The sequence below is a fragment of the Lontra canadensis genome, unplaced genomic scaffold (assembly GCF_010015895.1).
Source record: "Lontra canadensis isolate GAN:19392208 unplaced genomic scaffold, GSC_riverotter_1.0 scaffold25, whole genome shotgun sequence".
NCBI lineage: Eukaryota > Metazoa > Chordata > Mammalia > Carnivora > Mustelidae > Lontra > Lontra canadensis.
The window spans coordinates 17,046,381-17,059,800 of NW_022631019.1; the positions used below are offsets into that span (position 1 = coordinate 17,046,381).

Consider the following 13,420-nt stretch of genomic DNA (forward strand, 5'->3'; position numbering starts at 1 on the left):
TGCGGGCGGCGGCGGCGGGGCCGAGGGGACGCGCGGGCGGCGACGTCGCCATGTCGCACGGCCACAGCCACGGCGGGGGCGGCTGTCGCTGCGCCGCCGAGCGGGAGGAGCCGCCCGAACAGCGCGGCCTGGCCTACGGCCTCTACCTGCGCATCGACCTGGAGCGGCTGCAGTGCCTCAACGAGAGTCGGGAGGGCAGCGGCCGCGGCGTCTTCAAGCCGTGGGAGGAGCGGACCGACCGCTCCAAGGTGGGCCTTCCGGGGCCTGGGGCGGGCGGGCGAGGCGGGGACCCGCGCGGGGCCTCCCGTTTGCTCTGTCGGCCTCAGTGCTGCTGTTAAAAATAACGACAGCCCGCTTGCCAAGCGCTTTCCCGTGCCCGTCAGCTGCCCTGCCCCTGGGAAGAAAACAGGGTCGAGTCTCCCCATTTTGCAGATAGAGGAACTGAGGCCCAGAGAGGGGAAGGGGCGCTTTGGCTTTACACAGTCAGTATTCTCTTCCAGAGCTTCAGGAGGTAGCGGAGGATGGCCGTGAGGGCGTTTTCCCTACTGTTTGGCTGCTAGTCCCAATGACTGCCTAATCATATCACCTGATGCAGACCAAAGACAGGCTGGGCGGAAGAAGCGTGCTACCCTTTCTAGAGCATTTACCACTGTGGGGTCACAGAACCGTTTGAACGCTCTGGCACGGATTTTTACACACAATTTCAGCAGGCTAGTTGGGTCTGGAAGTTCATTCAGGGGCTCCCCATGGAAAAACCCTCCCAGAGGATGGTCTATAGACTATTAACTTATTAGCATCAAGTTAATAAGTGCTGGAACACCCAGGGAGGTTGACTGTTGGCCTTGAACTCCAGTCATAGAACAGGGTGGAAGACGCCTGAAATTGTAGGCTCTCAGCAAATATTTGTTGCTTTCTCCTCCCCACTCCCCGTCCCCTCCAGTTTGTTGAAAGTGATGCAGATGAAGAGCTTCTGTTTAATATTCCGTAAGTATCTCCTTGGTGTTTGCCTCAGGCTAGATAGGCTATACCCAGTTGTCTTCTCAGGATTCATTCATTGGTTGTGTCAAGGGCACACATCTGTTTCTAGAAATGGGAGAAATGACAGTGTGGTGGGTTTGAGGAGGAAAGCATAAAGATGTATCTGTTGAAAGATAACTGAGGAGTCAAGGTAAATATCTTAGAACTGCAGAATGCCAGAGGCAGACAGGATCTTAGAAATGTTCTGGTACAAGTCTGACACGTGAGTTAAACTGAAGCCCAGAAAGGGGAAGGGTCTTGTCCAGGGTCACATAGCTATACAAAAGTTCATACCCAGGTTGACAACTTCTTTTGCATTCTGGCAGATTTACAGGCAATGTCAAGCTCAAAGGCATCATCATAATGGGAGAGGACGATGACTCACACCCCTCTGAGATGAGACTGTAAGTGGCCAGGGCTGAGGCCCTCAGGAAGCTCCTAGTTCTCTTTTTTCTCTGGTAGCACTTTATTCCAGAATGACACACTTTTTTCTTTTTACTGGGTTAAATATCCCCCAGCCCAAATCTTGGTCTTGTTCTGCATCAGAATACACTTATCTCTTCCTGATTTAACGACTTTTTTAGATTAACCATCTTTAGGGCCAGTAGCTTGTATCTTTTCAAAGTACTTGCTATGACACCATTCATCGAGAGAGCATCCTATAAATGCCAGTTGTTGATGACTTTGCTGTTTTCTTAGTAACCCAGCTGCAGATCTCAATGATCTTTATGGTTTCTACTCTTGGGCTTAGTTTCCAAATTTACCCATATTATTTCACACGGTTAAAATCTTAGCGTGTGTTTCGTTGACACGGAATTACTTCTCCAACTGCATGTGCATGTCCTTTAGTTAGCAAAGTTCTGTAAACCTCTTGTAACACTGGATCTGCTGCTACCAGGGTTAGTACTCCATTTTTGACAGCTTGCCTTAGTCCTGCATAGCCTTCCTAAAAGAAGGGGGAAACTTTTTTGACTGGTAGAGAAAGAAATACCAGAAGAACTTCATACTTAAAAAAAAATTTCTTCCTGAAAAATTGGTCAATTTAAGTGAGAAATTTAAGAAATTGATACTGTTTTTGAAAGTTAGAAACGAATTTGAAACCAAACCCACATATTTAATCATTTTAAGGAGACAGTACGTTTGAGTTGATGCTTTTGGAGACATGTTTACTGGGGAGATAGATAGACTTGAGAAAACCAGAAGTCTGTGTTGCGTTGTGAAGAGTGGGCTCTGGAATAAACTGCTTGGGTTCAAATTCTGGCTGTAACACTGGTGAGCTGCATGACTTTGGGGCACTCCTTCTCTTTATCTCAGTGCTCTCATATGTAAAATGACAGTAGTAATAGTGTGAACCTCTTAAGACTGTGGAGATGATTGAATGATACATAACATGTAAAGAGCTTACAGTAAGTCCGGAACATAGTAAATGTCCAGTTATGGTAGGGCAGGTACAAATACTTAAATAGTCCTTGGTTCTGAGCACTTTTACATATATTATACTTTATCAGATCTAAGGTGTCATTCATTGTAATTCTCTTACATATCATTAATTTTAAAAAATTTGCTTATTCAACTGTGACATGCCACTGACACATCTAGAAAGGTTAAGTTGGTATTTAATGAAATTTGAACACAGACTAGGTGTTATATGATTTTAAGGAATTATTGTCAATTGTTAATTGATGTAAAATGGTATAATTTTAAGAGTGGTATTTTAAGAAGTCCTTACTTTTTAGAAATAAATACTAAAGGGGCGCCTGGGTGGCTCAGTCATTGAGCATCTGCCTTTGGCTTGGGTCATGGTCCCAGGGTCCTGGGATTGAGCCCCACATTGGCTCCCTGCTCAGCAGGAAGCCTACTTCTCCCTCTCCCACTCCCCCTGCTTGTGTTCCCTCTCTTGCTGTGTTCTCTCTCTCTCTCTCTCTTTTTAAAAATTTTATTTATTTGACACAGAGAGAGATCACAAGTAGGCAGAGCAGCAGGCAGAGAGAAGGGGGTAAGCAGATTCTCTGCTGAGCAGAGAGCCCAACATAGGGCTCAATCCCAGGACCCTGAGATCATGATCTGAGCCGAAGGCAGAGGCTCAACCCATTGAGACACCCAGGCGCCCCTGCTGTGTTTCTCTCTGTCAAATAAATAATAAATAAAATCTTTTAAGAAAAAAAAAAAAAAAAAAGAAGTACATACTGAAGTATGGGTGAAATATTTGGGATTGCTTTAAAATATCAAGCACAAACAAAATGGGGGTGATAGGAAATAGAGATAATGTTGATTATTGAAGCTGAGTGATAAATAAAATGGATATTCATTGTATTTTTCTCTCTGCTTCTGTATATATTTGCAATTTTCCATTGTAAAATTTTAAAGTGTACATATCTTAGAATTGATTCAGTTTAATCTCATCATTGTATGGAATACGTACTCTCACTATTCCCACTTTATAAGTGAGGAAACAGATACAGAGAGGTTAAATCACTTCCCCAAAATTACACAGCTGGTAAGTGACAGAGCCACGCTTTAAACCTAGAAGTCTGGCTCCGGAGACACTGCTTTTAACTACAGTGCTACACTGCCTGTCATAATGCTACTCATAAATGTTCACTGTTATTATTCTGTGCATCATTCTTAGAAACACTTTGAAGCAAACATTTGGTTTCTGAAATTACATGTGTTTTGCTGCCCCTAATGTCTCGGCCCCTCCTGTGTGGGTGTGTTAATAAAACACTGTAGAGATGGTGGGGGTGTGGCTTAGGTCTTTAGAATCTGTGAGTTATGGAGGAGACAGCTGTTTCTTAGATATTTCTTTGAAAACCTTTTTCTTCACTAGCAGTTTTACTTGACTTTCCAAAGCTCATTGTGAGTTGGCAGATGGAAAACCCCAAATTTTATTTTTTTTTAACGAACTGTAAGAGGACTCAATATGTAGGGTAATTTTGAACACAAAAATTGCTCAAGGGTTAAGTTACCTGCTCTTACCTCTTAACTTTGTTTAATAGGTTTCTGCCAAAAGTATTTTTTCTCCCATGAGTAAGCTGTTTCATTTAACCTCCTCAGCTAGGTCTGAATGTGCTGAGTTGCTGATTCTCTCCATGCATTTGCTGCACGTGACCTGGGTTGAGCCTCCTCTTTGTGTGTTGCTTCTCATGTGATCTTAACCCACTCAGAGATGCCACTGGCTTATGTTGCAGTTCTCAGCTCTTTTCTTGTTGGTTTAAAGATATTTGTGTATAAATGCCAGTAAAATGCCATCCCTAAAATTTGATCTCCTTTTGATAAAACCGAAGGCAGTTGAGTCAATAAGGAGTTTGGAAAAACTGAAAAATATGCACAGTGTGATAAGGCACGTTTCTTGATTTTTCTTCCCTTTTCTTTCTCAGGTACAAAAACATTCCACAGATGTCCTTTGATGATACAGACAGGGAGCCAGATCAGACCTTTAGTCTGAATCGGGATCTTACAGGAGAATTAGAGTATGCTACAAAGTAAGCACTTGGCCTGTCTCCACTCTCTGGTGTCTCCTGAGGAACAGCAGGTGTTCATTTGCAGTGAACATATATGCATTAGCACTTACTGAGCTTGCAGTTTAATTTTGGCCTATTTCCTGCTTTCTTAGCATGAGAAATGAGTTCAAACAGTGGAGGAAACTTGATCCTTAGCTTGGTTAATTTTTGGCAGAGATAGAGTGCTATCCATAGACTTGTTAAACTTGTAAGTTGACAGATCTGAGTGATCTCCTCGGGTGGTCTTGGGAAAGATGGTTTCAGAATTCTTCTTTGCATAGTGGGTTTACAATAGGCCACGTTACCCAAGACCACCTTACGTCTTCACTGGTTCTTTTTCCTAATGGGAAGGTTGGTGAGATCAACACCGAACTTGGGTTGGAATCCTTGCCTGGTCAGACAGCATTTCTCATTCCTGCTCCTTGAGGGCAGGGCAGTGTTGACTCATTTTTCTATTCCTGTTGCTTGGAGCAGGACCTGGTAGATGCTCAGGCAGTTTCCACTGAATCAATTCTTATCCAGAAGAGAAGAATGATACATAAGAGTCCAAATGTTCTCCAACATTTACCTGGGTTTTAACCACAAATTAGAGCTGAAATTGTTGTTTTTGTCCTGGTGGTGAGATAGTCATTGAATTTTAACCTGTGTCTTCTCTATCTATTCCTTTCATACTCTAGAATTTCTCGTTTTTCAAACGTCTATCATCTCTCAATTCATATTTCAAAAAACTTTGGAGCTGATACCACAAAGGTCTTCTATATTGGTCTGAGAGGAGAATGGACTGAGGTAAGAAGGGGCGGGAAGCATACCTAACCTCCCCCCCGCCATCCCCCACGTATGTACATACATTTGATTACATCTGTACGCTGCGATATGGATGCTCTAAGGAAAGGAAAAAAGAGCAAGTGAGATACCACTTGCTCTCAATCTGTGTATAATTTTTCTTGGTTTCGTTTCTGTAAACGGTCCATCTCTTTTGACAGGGCATAGGTATTTTTAAGGGAATTGAAATAATACAGTTGATATCAATTCATTTTTTTCACTTTGAGATTCTTTTCTTCATTGATATTTTTGATAATGTTCTTGTTTCAGGTACCCAGAGATAAGATAATAAACAAGATAGATAAGGTCCTCTCCTCTCATGATGGCACCGTAATAGTGGGGGAATAAATCTTTTGAGTTATGGGGTAAATTATTGATAGTGATCTTTGCAGTCTTCCTAGGGTAAAAGTTTCAGAAGGGGGAAGAGATGACTTCCAGAAATGAACCTGAATAAGGACTACTCCAGTGTGTGGTCTGGGAAATGACCAGCTGACCCAGACTCTCACTTTTCTTGCAGCTTCGCCGACATGAGGTGACCATCTGCAATTACGAAGCATCAGCCAACCCGGCAGACCACAGGGTCCATCAGGTTACCCCACAGACACACTTCATTTCCTAAGACTGGCCAGGGCTCCCACAGAGGCGCTGTGTCGGTGAAGATGTACAGCATCCTTTTGGGGAGGACAGAGAGATAGGGTTCCAGAGAGAGTTGGTGCCACAGCCTCTGCCAAGCTTTGTCTTTGGGGCTTGCTGCAGAAACCTGGCCAAAGGAAGAAGCCCACACCACCGGAAAGGGTAGTGTGGGTGCTGAGGACAATCGTGGTTCTCTAGGGCCTAGAAATTGAGTCTTGGGCTGGTCAGCATCTGGCAGTCGTTGGGTAATGTCTGCCTTTCCAGTCAGTGTGGCCATGGGATCCCAAGTGTCTTGTTGCTTTGTGGCAGGATTTTTCTGTGACTTGTTTTTTTAAAAAATGGAAACTATTTCCTGGGCTCCAGTAAACTTTCTGAAGCCCTCAGCACTGTGTTTCTGTTAGCCATCAGGAGGGTCTCCAGCTAGAAATACTTGTCCCTGCTTGCTCCTTCTTCCTGTCAGCGTTCAGCATTCTTGTCAAGTTGCCCAGCTTGGAGTTGTCTGTCATGTACTAGTGTCCCATGGTTAGAGCTAGAAGAGCAGGAATCGCCTGATGATGCTTAATAGCTTGAGGAGGTCTTTTTTCTTACTGCCTAGGTAAGCAGTCTGGGGAGAGCATGGGCATCATTTCTGTGTTTGTGAGTTATCCTGGTTGGATAAGATTGGGACTTATGTAAGATTCCCCTTGGGACATCCTTAATGTTTATTAGCTTCTAACTAGTGTCGTAAGCGCAATGCCCGATATTGGAGATCTCCGTTCTTCTGTTCATGGGTTTTTATTCACCGTAACTAATAAGCTTCCTAATAAATCTTTGCCAGACTTAATGTTTGTATATTCTTTTGATTTCTTGGTAGTACTGATGAAACTTTTACTTTACTGGGAACTGTATGCAACTTTGACATTTTCTGTTGTTGTTTTGTATTAAGTAGGTTTTAGTGCCACAATTTAAGACTAGATCATTTTCTCCAGGAAAGGTACAGTGGACTAAAAACACTCCTACACCCCCCCGCTCCCCCACACTTTGTAAAGAGGAAGGTGAGGTTACAAACCATGGTCCAATTCTCATGAGAGGAAGTAACTTGTGGAGTGACATTTACAAAACAAGGGAGAACAGATTCCGGAGCTCACCAGAAGAAATGAGAGCAAGGAAAGTAAGTGAGCAGCGTATGCGGACCCAAGACTGGACTTAAATTTTTTAAGTCAAGACAGCAACTGGAGACAGTTTAAGTATCTAAAATGAGGGGATTTGAGATGGTCATTATTCTCTTCCTTCGCAAAAAAAGAAACAGTGAATAATGGGAATTAGTGTTGAATCTCATCCTCTTGAGAGAATTCCTCTGAAGTGTTGGCCCACACTATTTCTCCAGCCTGTCCAAGGGAAAGCCAAGCTTTGTCAAGCCTCAAAATTTCTAAAACGTAACCTGAAATCAACCAGAGTGCAAATGCAATTCTTGATGCTCTAAGGGTCCCACTCCTCAGCCACAGCCTCTTTATTTCAGTTGGATCATTTTGGAGATAAAAAAAATAAAGGCTATGTTTTAAAATTTGGAGTAGGAGGAAAGTCTTAGAGCAGACTATCCCTTCATTAGTTCCACTAACTAAAGCCTAATTGCAGGCAGGCCCCGGGGCTGGGCTTCTGAATTTGAAACTTCCCTCTGAAGAATTTATACAAGAACTTGAAGAAGTGCCCCAGGGTCCCAGGCAATTGGGGGTGCAGGAGGAATTGTTTGCTCTTCTATAAGCAGACCTAGAAGAGCTCCTGGAGCAGGGGGTGGGTGGCTGGCAATTACGTGGTCTGGGCACACTCTTCCCTTTCTGACATCCAGTCCGGTTCTTCGGCTTGTTGCAGTCCTCAGGACTCAAAAGATTTCCTGTTCAGAATCCTGGTATTTTAGGCTCTGTTTTTGTGACCTGTTGAGCAATTCAGACAAACTGCCTCTCAGTCTGGAAAAGTACTCGGAGTTCCCAAGTTTGCTGTTTTCTTTCAGTTCAAGAAAACTACTGTAGGTTACACTGGGAGAATCCTAAGCTACTGAGGTAGCAGAGGTAGCAGCATCACTCATTTCCTGTTTGTAGATGCCCACATGTTCTCTTAGGGACATAGCCCTTCAACCCAGTTAGCTTCCCTTTCCAGCCATTCTGTGGCCCCGGAGCCCATTTCCACTTTATCAGTGTAGCAAGGGACAAAATGAAGCCCTTTTGTTCTTAACAAGGGGAGCTCATTGACGGTATTCTGTGCCTTGTCCACAAGGCAATGCTTGTTGAGGGCAGAGCTAAGACACGCTTCCTGTCCAGCTGTCCTGATGTGATCTCTGTTGTTTTCCCAGGGGTCTTTCTAGTCATTAAGTCCTCAGGCTGTAATTTGACAGTGTATAAAGCATTTCCACACGGCCTCATTTGAGCCTAACAGTAAAGCTGTGAAGTAGGCAGGGTGGTATTTATCACCGTGTTGCAGTTCAGGAAGCAAGAGCAGAGAGGCAGCATTACAGTGTCATCCTGAAATTGCTGTTTTCTTCCCCTCCCTGAGCGTCGGTTTCCTCATCTTTAGAATAAGAGTGGAGGCCGAGCTGGCCACTAAGGATGTCTTCAGTGCACGATGCCCTCCATCCAGTGTATGATCCATCCGAAACTATGCTAGTGTAAGCGCTGGCTCTCCTTCCGCGTAACTCTCCTTCAGGAGGCGCCTGGGCGGTGGTAGCAGGCGGGAATTACCGACGCGCTGCCTAGAACCTGCCGGTGACTCGGTGGCTTCATTATGGGGAGTGGCCCCACCGTACCCAACATGGCAGCTCCTATCTGGCGGATCGCCGACGCCCACTTCCGGGTTCCGTACCGCTGGCCAGGCTACTTCCGGCAGCGCGATGGCTGGGTTCCCGGGACTCGAACGGAAGTTCCGGCGGGGGCGGCCGAGGGGGAAGAGTGTGTGTCTGTGCAGGAGAAAGAGGAGAATCGCCCGAGAGGTCTCGAAATCCCCAGGGAGTGGAGGTACCCTTGTCCGGGGCCAGCCGACAGAGGGAGGGTGGGGGGAGGAGACCGGATCTCCGCGGGGGTCCTGGCGAGTGGGGAGGCGACCGCGGTTGTGAGGGATGGGGGTGGGGAGTGAAGTGCGAAGAGGCGCTGGCCGGTCTTGGGGACTTTGCAGGTAGAGAGGGGCAAGAAGGCGTCCGGCTAGGATGGGAGGGACTTAGGGTCGGAAATGGAAGATCCCATTGTGGGGCTGGGGCTCCCCGGGGTCAAAAGTAGAACACCCCTTTGTGGGCAGAAGACAGGGTCCTGGCTCAGGGTAGAAAATGTCACTGTAGGGAGGGAGCGACCCTTGGTCAGAACAGACGTTCCTAGTGTGGAGAGTGGGAGCCCTTGGCTTAGGGTGGAAGTAGTTACTGTGGGGAGCTCCCTTCCCTGTTCAGGGGGGAAGACATCACTTTGAGAAGGGGGACCCTGGGGTGAGAGGTGGAAGTCTCCCAGCAAGGAAGGAAGGGAATCCCAGCTTAGGACGAAAGGTGCATCCCTGTGTGGGAAGAAGGACCCCAGGGTCAGAGGTGAGGGATCCCACATGGAGAGGCACATTTGGGGTCAGAGATGGAAGGTTGAAGCTGTGGGAGGGGTGTGTGTGGGGGGGGTGGACACCACTGGGAAGGTAGGCGCCTAGGGGCAGGTAGCTTCTGGGGACTTTGGAGGATGCTAAGGATGCGGAGAACCCAACCAGCCTCACATTCTTTTGTGTGCTTGGGAGTCCCAGAGCATGGTCAAACTGGGGGACCTGGTTGGATTCAGTGGGCACTAGCAGTAGAAGGTAGCACCATTCAGTGGGGCGTGGGGCACCAGTTATGGGATGGGAGTCTGCCTCAATCTGGGGACATGCGCAGCCCTGGGGGCTCTAGGAATGGCTGAGCCAGAAACTGCTTGTGAAGGCCGGGTGGGGGCTGGATGTCGGGGCGGGGGGAGGTTGGAGAAAATGTGTGTGTTGGGGGGGGGGTGTTGGGGGTAGGGTCTGAAAGCATACTTTCTGGCATTTTTCTCCTCTTCATTTCCAAGTAGGGCTGGGAGTTGGGGAGGAGGGAACCCGGGGCTCTATTAGAGGCACGATGATCAGAGAGCAGGAAGGAGGGAGTTAGTGGGGGGACCACGACAGCAGGGGATGCCCTGGCTCCCCTCCCCCACAGCCCCTCAGCCCTCCCTCTGCCCCTCTGGATCCCCAGCAAGCTCAGGCTATGTGGTGGGCCAGAACCAGGGGCACTAGGGTGGCTTCTTCTGCTTTTCAGCCCTGGAAGAGAGGCAAACTTCCTACCTGCTCTGGCCTGAGACTTTTTGCTTGCCTTGCCTTGCCTGTTCTTGGTGCACCTTGGGACAGAACCTAGGGTGTTACGGGGCACGGACAGTCTGAGTGGGCCCTTGGTTTGAGGCTCTTCTCCTGTATCAGGAGTCTTTCCCCACCGCCTGGTTCTGCTCTTGACCGCTCCCCTGAATTTGCACAGGCCCCAGCCGTGGAGCCTGCAGTGTATGTGTGGTAACACCATGTCTGTGCCCCTGCTCACCGATGCTGCCACCGTGTCTGGAGCTGAGCGGGAAACGGCCGCGGTAAGGCCCCCCACCCACAGCCGCCCTCAGCAGCCCCCAGCCCGGCCCCCAGCCCAGCCGGGGAAACTGGCTGGAAGGGATGTGGGGAAAATGGAGGTGATACAGTTGAGAAGGGAGCAAACTGAAGCGGGGGGTGACGGGTTAATAGCCTGTTTGGCTGCTGCCACAGTTCCCCCCAGGTCCTTGGGGGCGCAGGGGGTGGCCTGCAGTTGGAGGACTGCGGGGAAATGAGAGTAGGGTGGTGACTGCCCTCTTCCCACCTCCCCATGTCTGACCCTTTTTCAGGTTATTTTTTTACATGGACTTGGAGACACAGGGTGAGTGACCTGGAGAGGGAGGAGGTACTTCCTTGGGAAGGTGGAAAAGGGCCCAATGGGCAGGATTGGGGGGGGGGGTCTGCGCCCTTCCTCTCTCCCTCCCCACATCGGTGCTGTTTTCCCCTTCCTACAGGCACAGCTGGGCTGACGCCCTCTCCACCATCCGGCTCCCTCACGTCAAGTACATCTGTCCCCATGCGTGAGTGTCACCCCAGCAAGGAAGGAGCTGAGACTGGGGATCAGCTGGTGGGGGTGGTCCTGTGGTCTCAGGCCTGTTCTCTCCTGCCAGCTGCATCCTGCGGTCTGGGCCCAGGGCAGTTAGAGGCGCCATTCTCAGCCTTCACTCTCATGGAGCTTGGAGCCCCAGCCCCCAGCCCTAGGCCCTCCTAGAGCAGGGATCTCCTAGACCCAGGAGATCCTGGGCCCCTTCCCCAAGTACTCACCCACTGAGCTGCAACCCCGTCACACCGAGTGTCAGGCTCTGCTGCTCGGATGGTGCCCCAACCACAGCCTTCAGCCCCACGTGGCAGGTTGCCTAGCAACACCTTAAACACAGGCCTTCCCTGTTGGGAGGGGCCCCCAGGGGCTACTCTGCCCCCTCCTGGCTCTCTGCTGTGGCTTTCTCATCCCTTCTGCACATGATGGCCCTTCTTGCTGCCCCTCCCCAGACCCCGGATCCCTGTGACCCTCAACATGAAGATGGTGATGCCCTCCTGGTGAGTTGGTGGGGGTGTTGTGCTGGGGGGCCGGGGAGAAAGGATGGGAGTGGAGAGAGCTGCAGGGGGCTGGCCAGGGCCTTCCAGGAACCAACACCTCTCTCCTCCCCCAGGTTTGACCTGATGGGGCTGAGTCCAGATGCCCCCGAGGACGAGGCTGGCATCAAGAAGGCAGCAGAGAACAGTAAGGCCCCAGCCCCTCCTCAGCATCTGCCCTCCTCTCTCCACACCTCCCTCCCCAAGAAAGCTTTGGGCAGTGTCTGGCTCCCTTCCTTGGGCCCCCCAAGCGGCTTTTCCCCTACCCAGTCATGTCCCCTCCCCCAGTCAAGGCCTTGATTGAGCACGAGATGAAGAATGGGATCCCTGCCAATCGAATCGTCCTGGGAGGCTTTTCACAGGTGAGGGGATACAGAGGGGGTGGGAGGTGGGAGGTGAGCTGTGCCCTCATGACCTTTCATTCTCTCCTCCCTCCAGGGTGGGGCCCTGTCCCTCTACACGGCCCTTACCTGTCCCCACCCTCTGGCTGGCATTGTCGCATTGAGCTGTTGGCTGCCTCTGCACCGGGCCTTCCCCCAGGTGAGTGTCTCTGTGACCCCACTCCTGCCCTTCGAGGCTCCTGTGGCTTGGGAGTTGTGCCGAAGCATTGGCTTTGCCCTGGAGGTCCTGTCTGGCCCACAGGCAGCCAATGGCAGTGCCAAGGACCTGGCCATCCTTCAGTGCCATGGGGAGCTGGACCCCATGGTTCCAGTACGGTTTGGGGCCCTGACGGCTGAGAAGCTCCGGTCTGTTGTCACACCTGCCAGGGTCCAGTTCAAGACTTACCCAGGTGTCATGCACAGCTCTTGTCCTCAGGTCAGTGATGAGGGGCCCCTTCCTGCTCCTAGCCCTCTCTCTCCTCCCTCCAGCTGGGAGCCTCTCACAATCCCTCCTCACCCCCAGGAGATGGCAGCTGTGAAGGAGTTTCTTGAGAAGCTGCTGCCTCCTGTCTAACCAGAGGCACTGGCCCCCAGCGCAGTCCCCCAGCTTTTGGGGGGCCCAGCACACGCGGCACCATCTTGGATCTGAGCCGGTCGAGCCCGTCCCCGCCATCCCTGACCTGTCCTCTTTCCATAGGCCTCTGGGGCAGGTGGGCTGAGGCCTGGCCAGGCCTTCCTTCCTGGCCTCAGCCTCCTGGCTCTCTGCAGCAGGGGGTGGGCTGCCCTCCTCTCCCATGTCCCTGGAGGCAGGCCCCCCGGCAGCAGTATTGGGCAGGGCCGTAGGCAGCGGGAGAAAGGGGCCCAGCCGCTGACCCACTCACTCAGGACCTCACTCACTAGCCCCGCTTTGGGCCCCCTCCTGTGACCTCAGGGTTTGGCCCATGGGGCCCGCCCAGGCCCCACCTACCACTTCACCCCCAAGTGATTCTGCCCAGATAATCGTGTGTCTCTCCTCCTTCTCTCCAGCTGCTTCTCAATCATGAATGTGTCCATGGCCCTGGGCCCCTGTGCTGCTGTGGGCTACCTGCCCCTGGGCAGGGGTATTGGTGAGGGGGCAGAGTCCTTTGAAGGGGGCCTTCCCTTAGCCTCCCCAATGTGGGGGCTGGGCCCTGCCTCCCCCTTACCCTGCTCCCCCGCAGGCCTGGAGCCTGCAGGGCTGGACTGAGGCTCAAGGTCTCCCCCAGCTGTCCCACCCCCAAGTTGTCCCCACTCTAGCGCCAGGGGGGAGGTGGGGGAGGAGTTGTGTCTTGTCTTCTGTCTCCATGTGGTTTTGGGTGTTTTTCTTGTTGTGTCCTGGATTCCGATAAAATTAAATTGCTTCAACTCTCAGGCTGGATGATTCTGTCCGAGGGGTAGGGACTG

At 50.3% G+C, this 13,420-nt stretch overlaps 2 protein-coding genes across 3 annotated transcripts; both read left to right on the top strand.

Annotated features, from left to right (window-relative positions):
* On the top strand, positions 1 to 6,795 carry PITHD1 (PITH domain containing 1). Its single transcript, XM_032863730.1, has 6 exons — positions 1 to 248; positions 941 to 984; positions 1,344 to 1,421; positions 4,395 to 4,499; positions 5,195 to 5,303; positions 5,857 to 6,795. The coding sequence occupies exons 1-6, from the start codon at positions 51 to 53 to the stop codon at positions 5,956 to 5,958; spliced, it is 636 nt and encodes a 211-aa protein (XP_032719621.1). The 5' UTR covers positions 1 to 50; the 3' UTR covers positions 5,959 to 6,795.
* A 1,943-nt stretch (positions 6,796 to 8,738) lies between these two features.
* On the top strand, positions 8,739 to 13,387 carry LYPLA2 (lysophospholipase 2). Of its 2 annotated transcripts, none has more exons than XM_032863727.1 (10): positions 8,739 to 8,956; positions 10,447 to 10,549; positions 10,835 to 10,866; positions 11,000 to 11,065; positions 11,535 to 11,582; positions 11,696 to 11,766; positions 11,907 to 11,980; positions 12,057 to 12,158; positions 12,243 to 12,434; positions 12,522 to 13,387. In XM_032863727.1, exons 1-10 carry the CDS (start codon positions 8,754 to 8,756, stop codon positions 12,570 to 12,572), a joined length of 942 nt encoding a protein of 313 aa, XP_032719618.1. In that variant the 5' UTR covers positions 8,739 to 8,753; the 3' UTR covers positions 12,573 to 13,387. The 2 variants fall into 2 exon arrangements, with proteins under 2 accessions (XP_032719618.1, XP_032719620.1); XM_032863729.1 differs by having other exon boundaries at positions 8,827 to 8,956; positions 12,261 to 12,434.
* The last annotated feature ends 33 nt before the right edge of the window (positions 13,388 to 13,420 follow it).

What these genes read in the sequence shown, in the direction of transcription:
- PITHD1 (XM_032863730.1), top strand. Translation starts at nt 51, where the DNA reads ATGTCGCACGGCCACAGCCACGGCGGGGGCGGCTGTCGCTGCGCCGCC. An exon ending in GAATTAGAGTATGCTACAAA is followed by an intron (nt 4,500 to 5,194) that starts GTAAGCACTTGG and finishes TTCATACTCTAG; the next exon opens with AATTTCTCGTTTTTCAAACG. An exon ending in TGAGAGGAGAATGGACTGAG is followed by an intron (nt 5,304 to 5,856) that starts GTAAGAAGGGGC and finishes CTTTTCTTGCAG; the next exon opens with CTTCGCCGACATGAGGTGAC.
- LYPLA2 (XM_032863727.1), top strand. Translation starts at nt 8,754, where the DNA reads ATGGCAGCTCCTATCTGGCGGATCGCCGACGCCCACTTCCGGGTTCCG. An exon ending in AAGTACATCTGTCCCCATGC is followed by an intron (nt 11,066 to 11,534) that starts GTGAGTGTCACC and finishes GCCCCTCCCCAG; the next exon opens with ACCCCGGATCCCTGTGACCC. An exon ending in TGCACCGGGCCTTCCCCCAG is followed by an intron (nt 12,159 to 12,242) that starts GTGAGTGTCTCT and finishes TTTGCCCTGGAG; the next exon opens with GTCCTGTCTGGCCCACAGGC.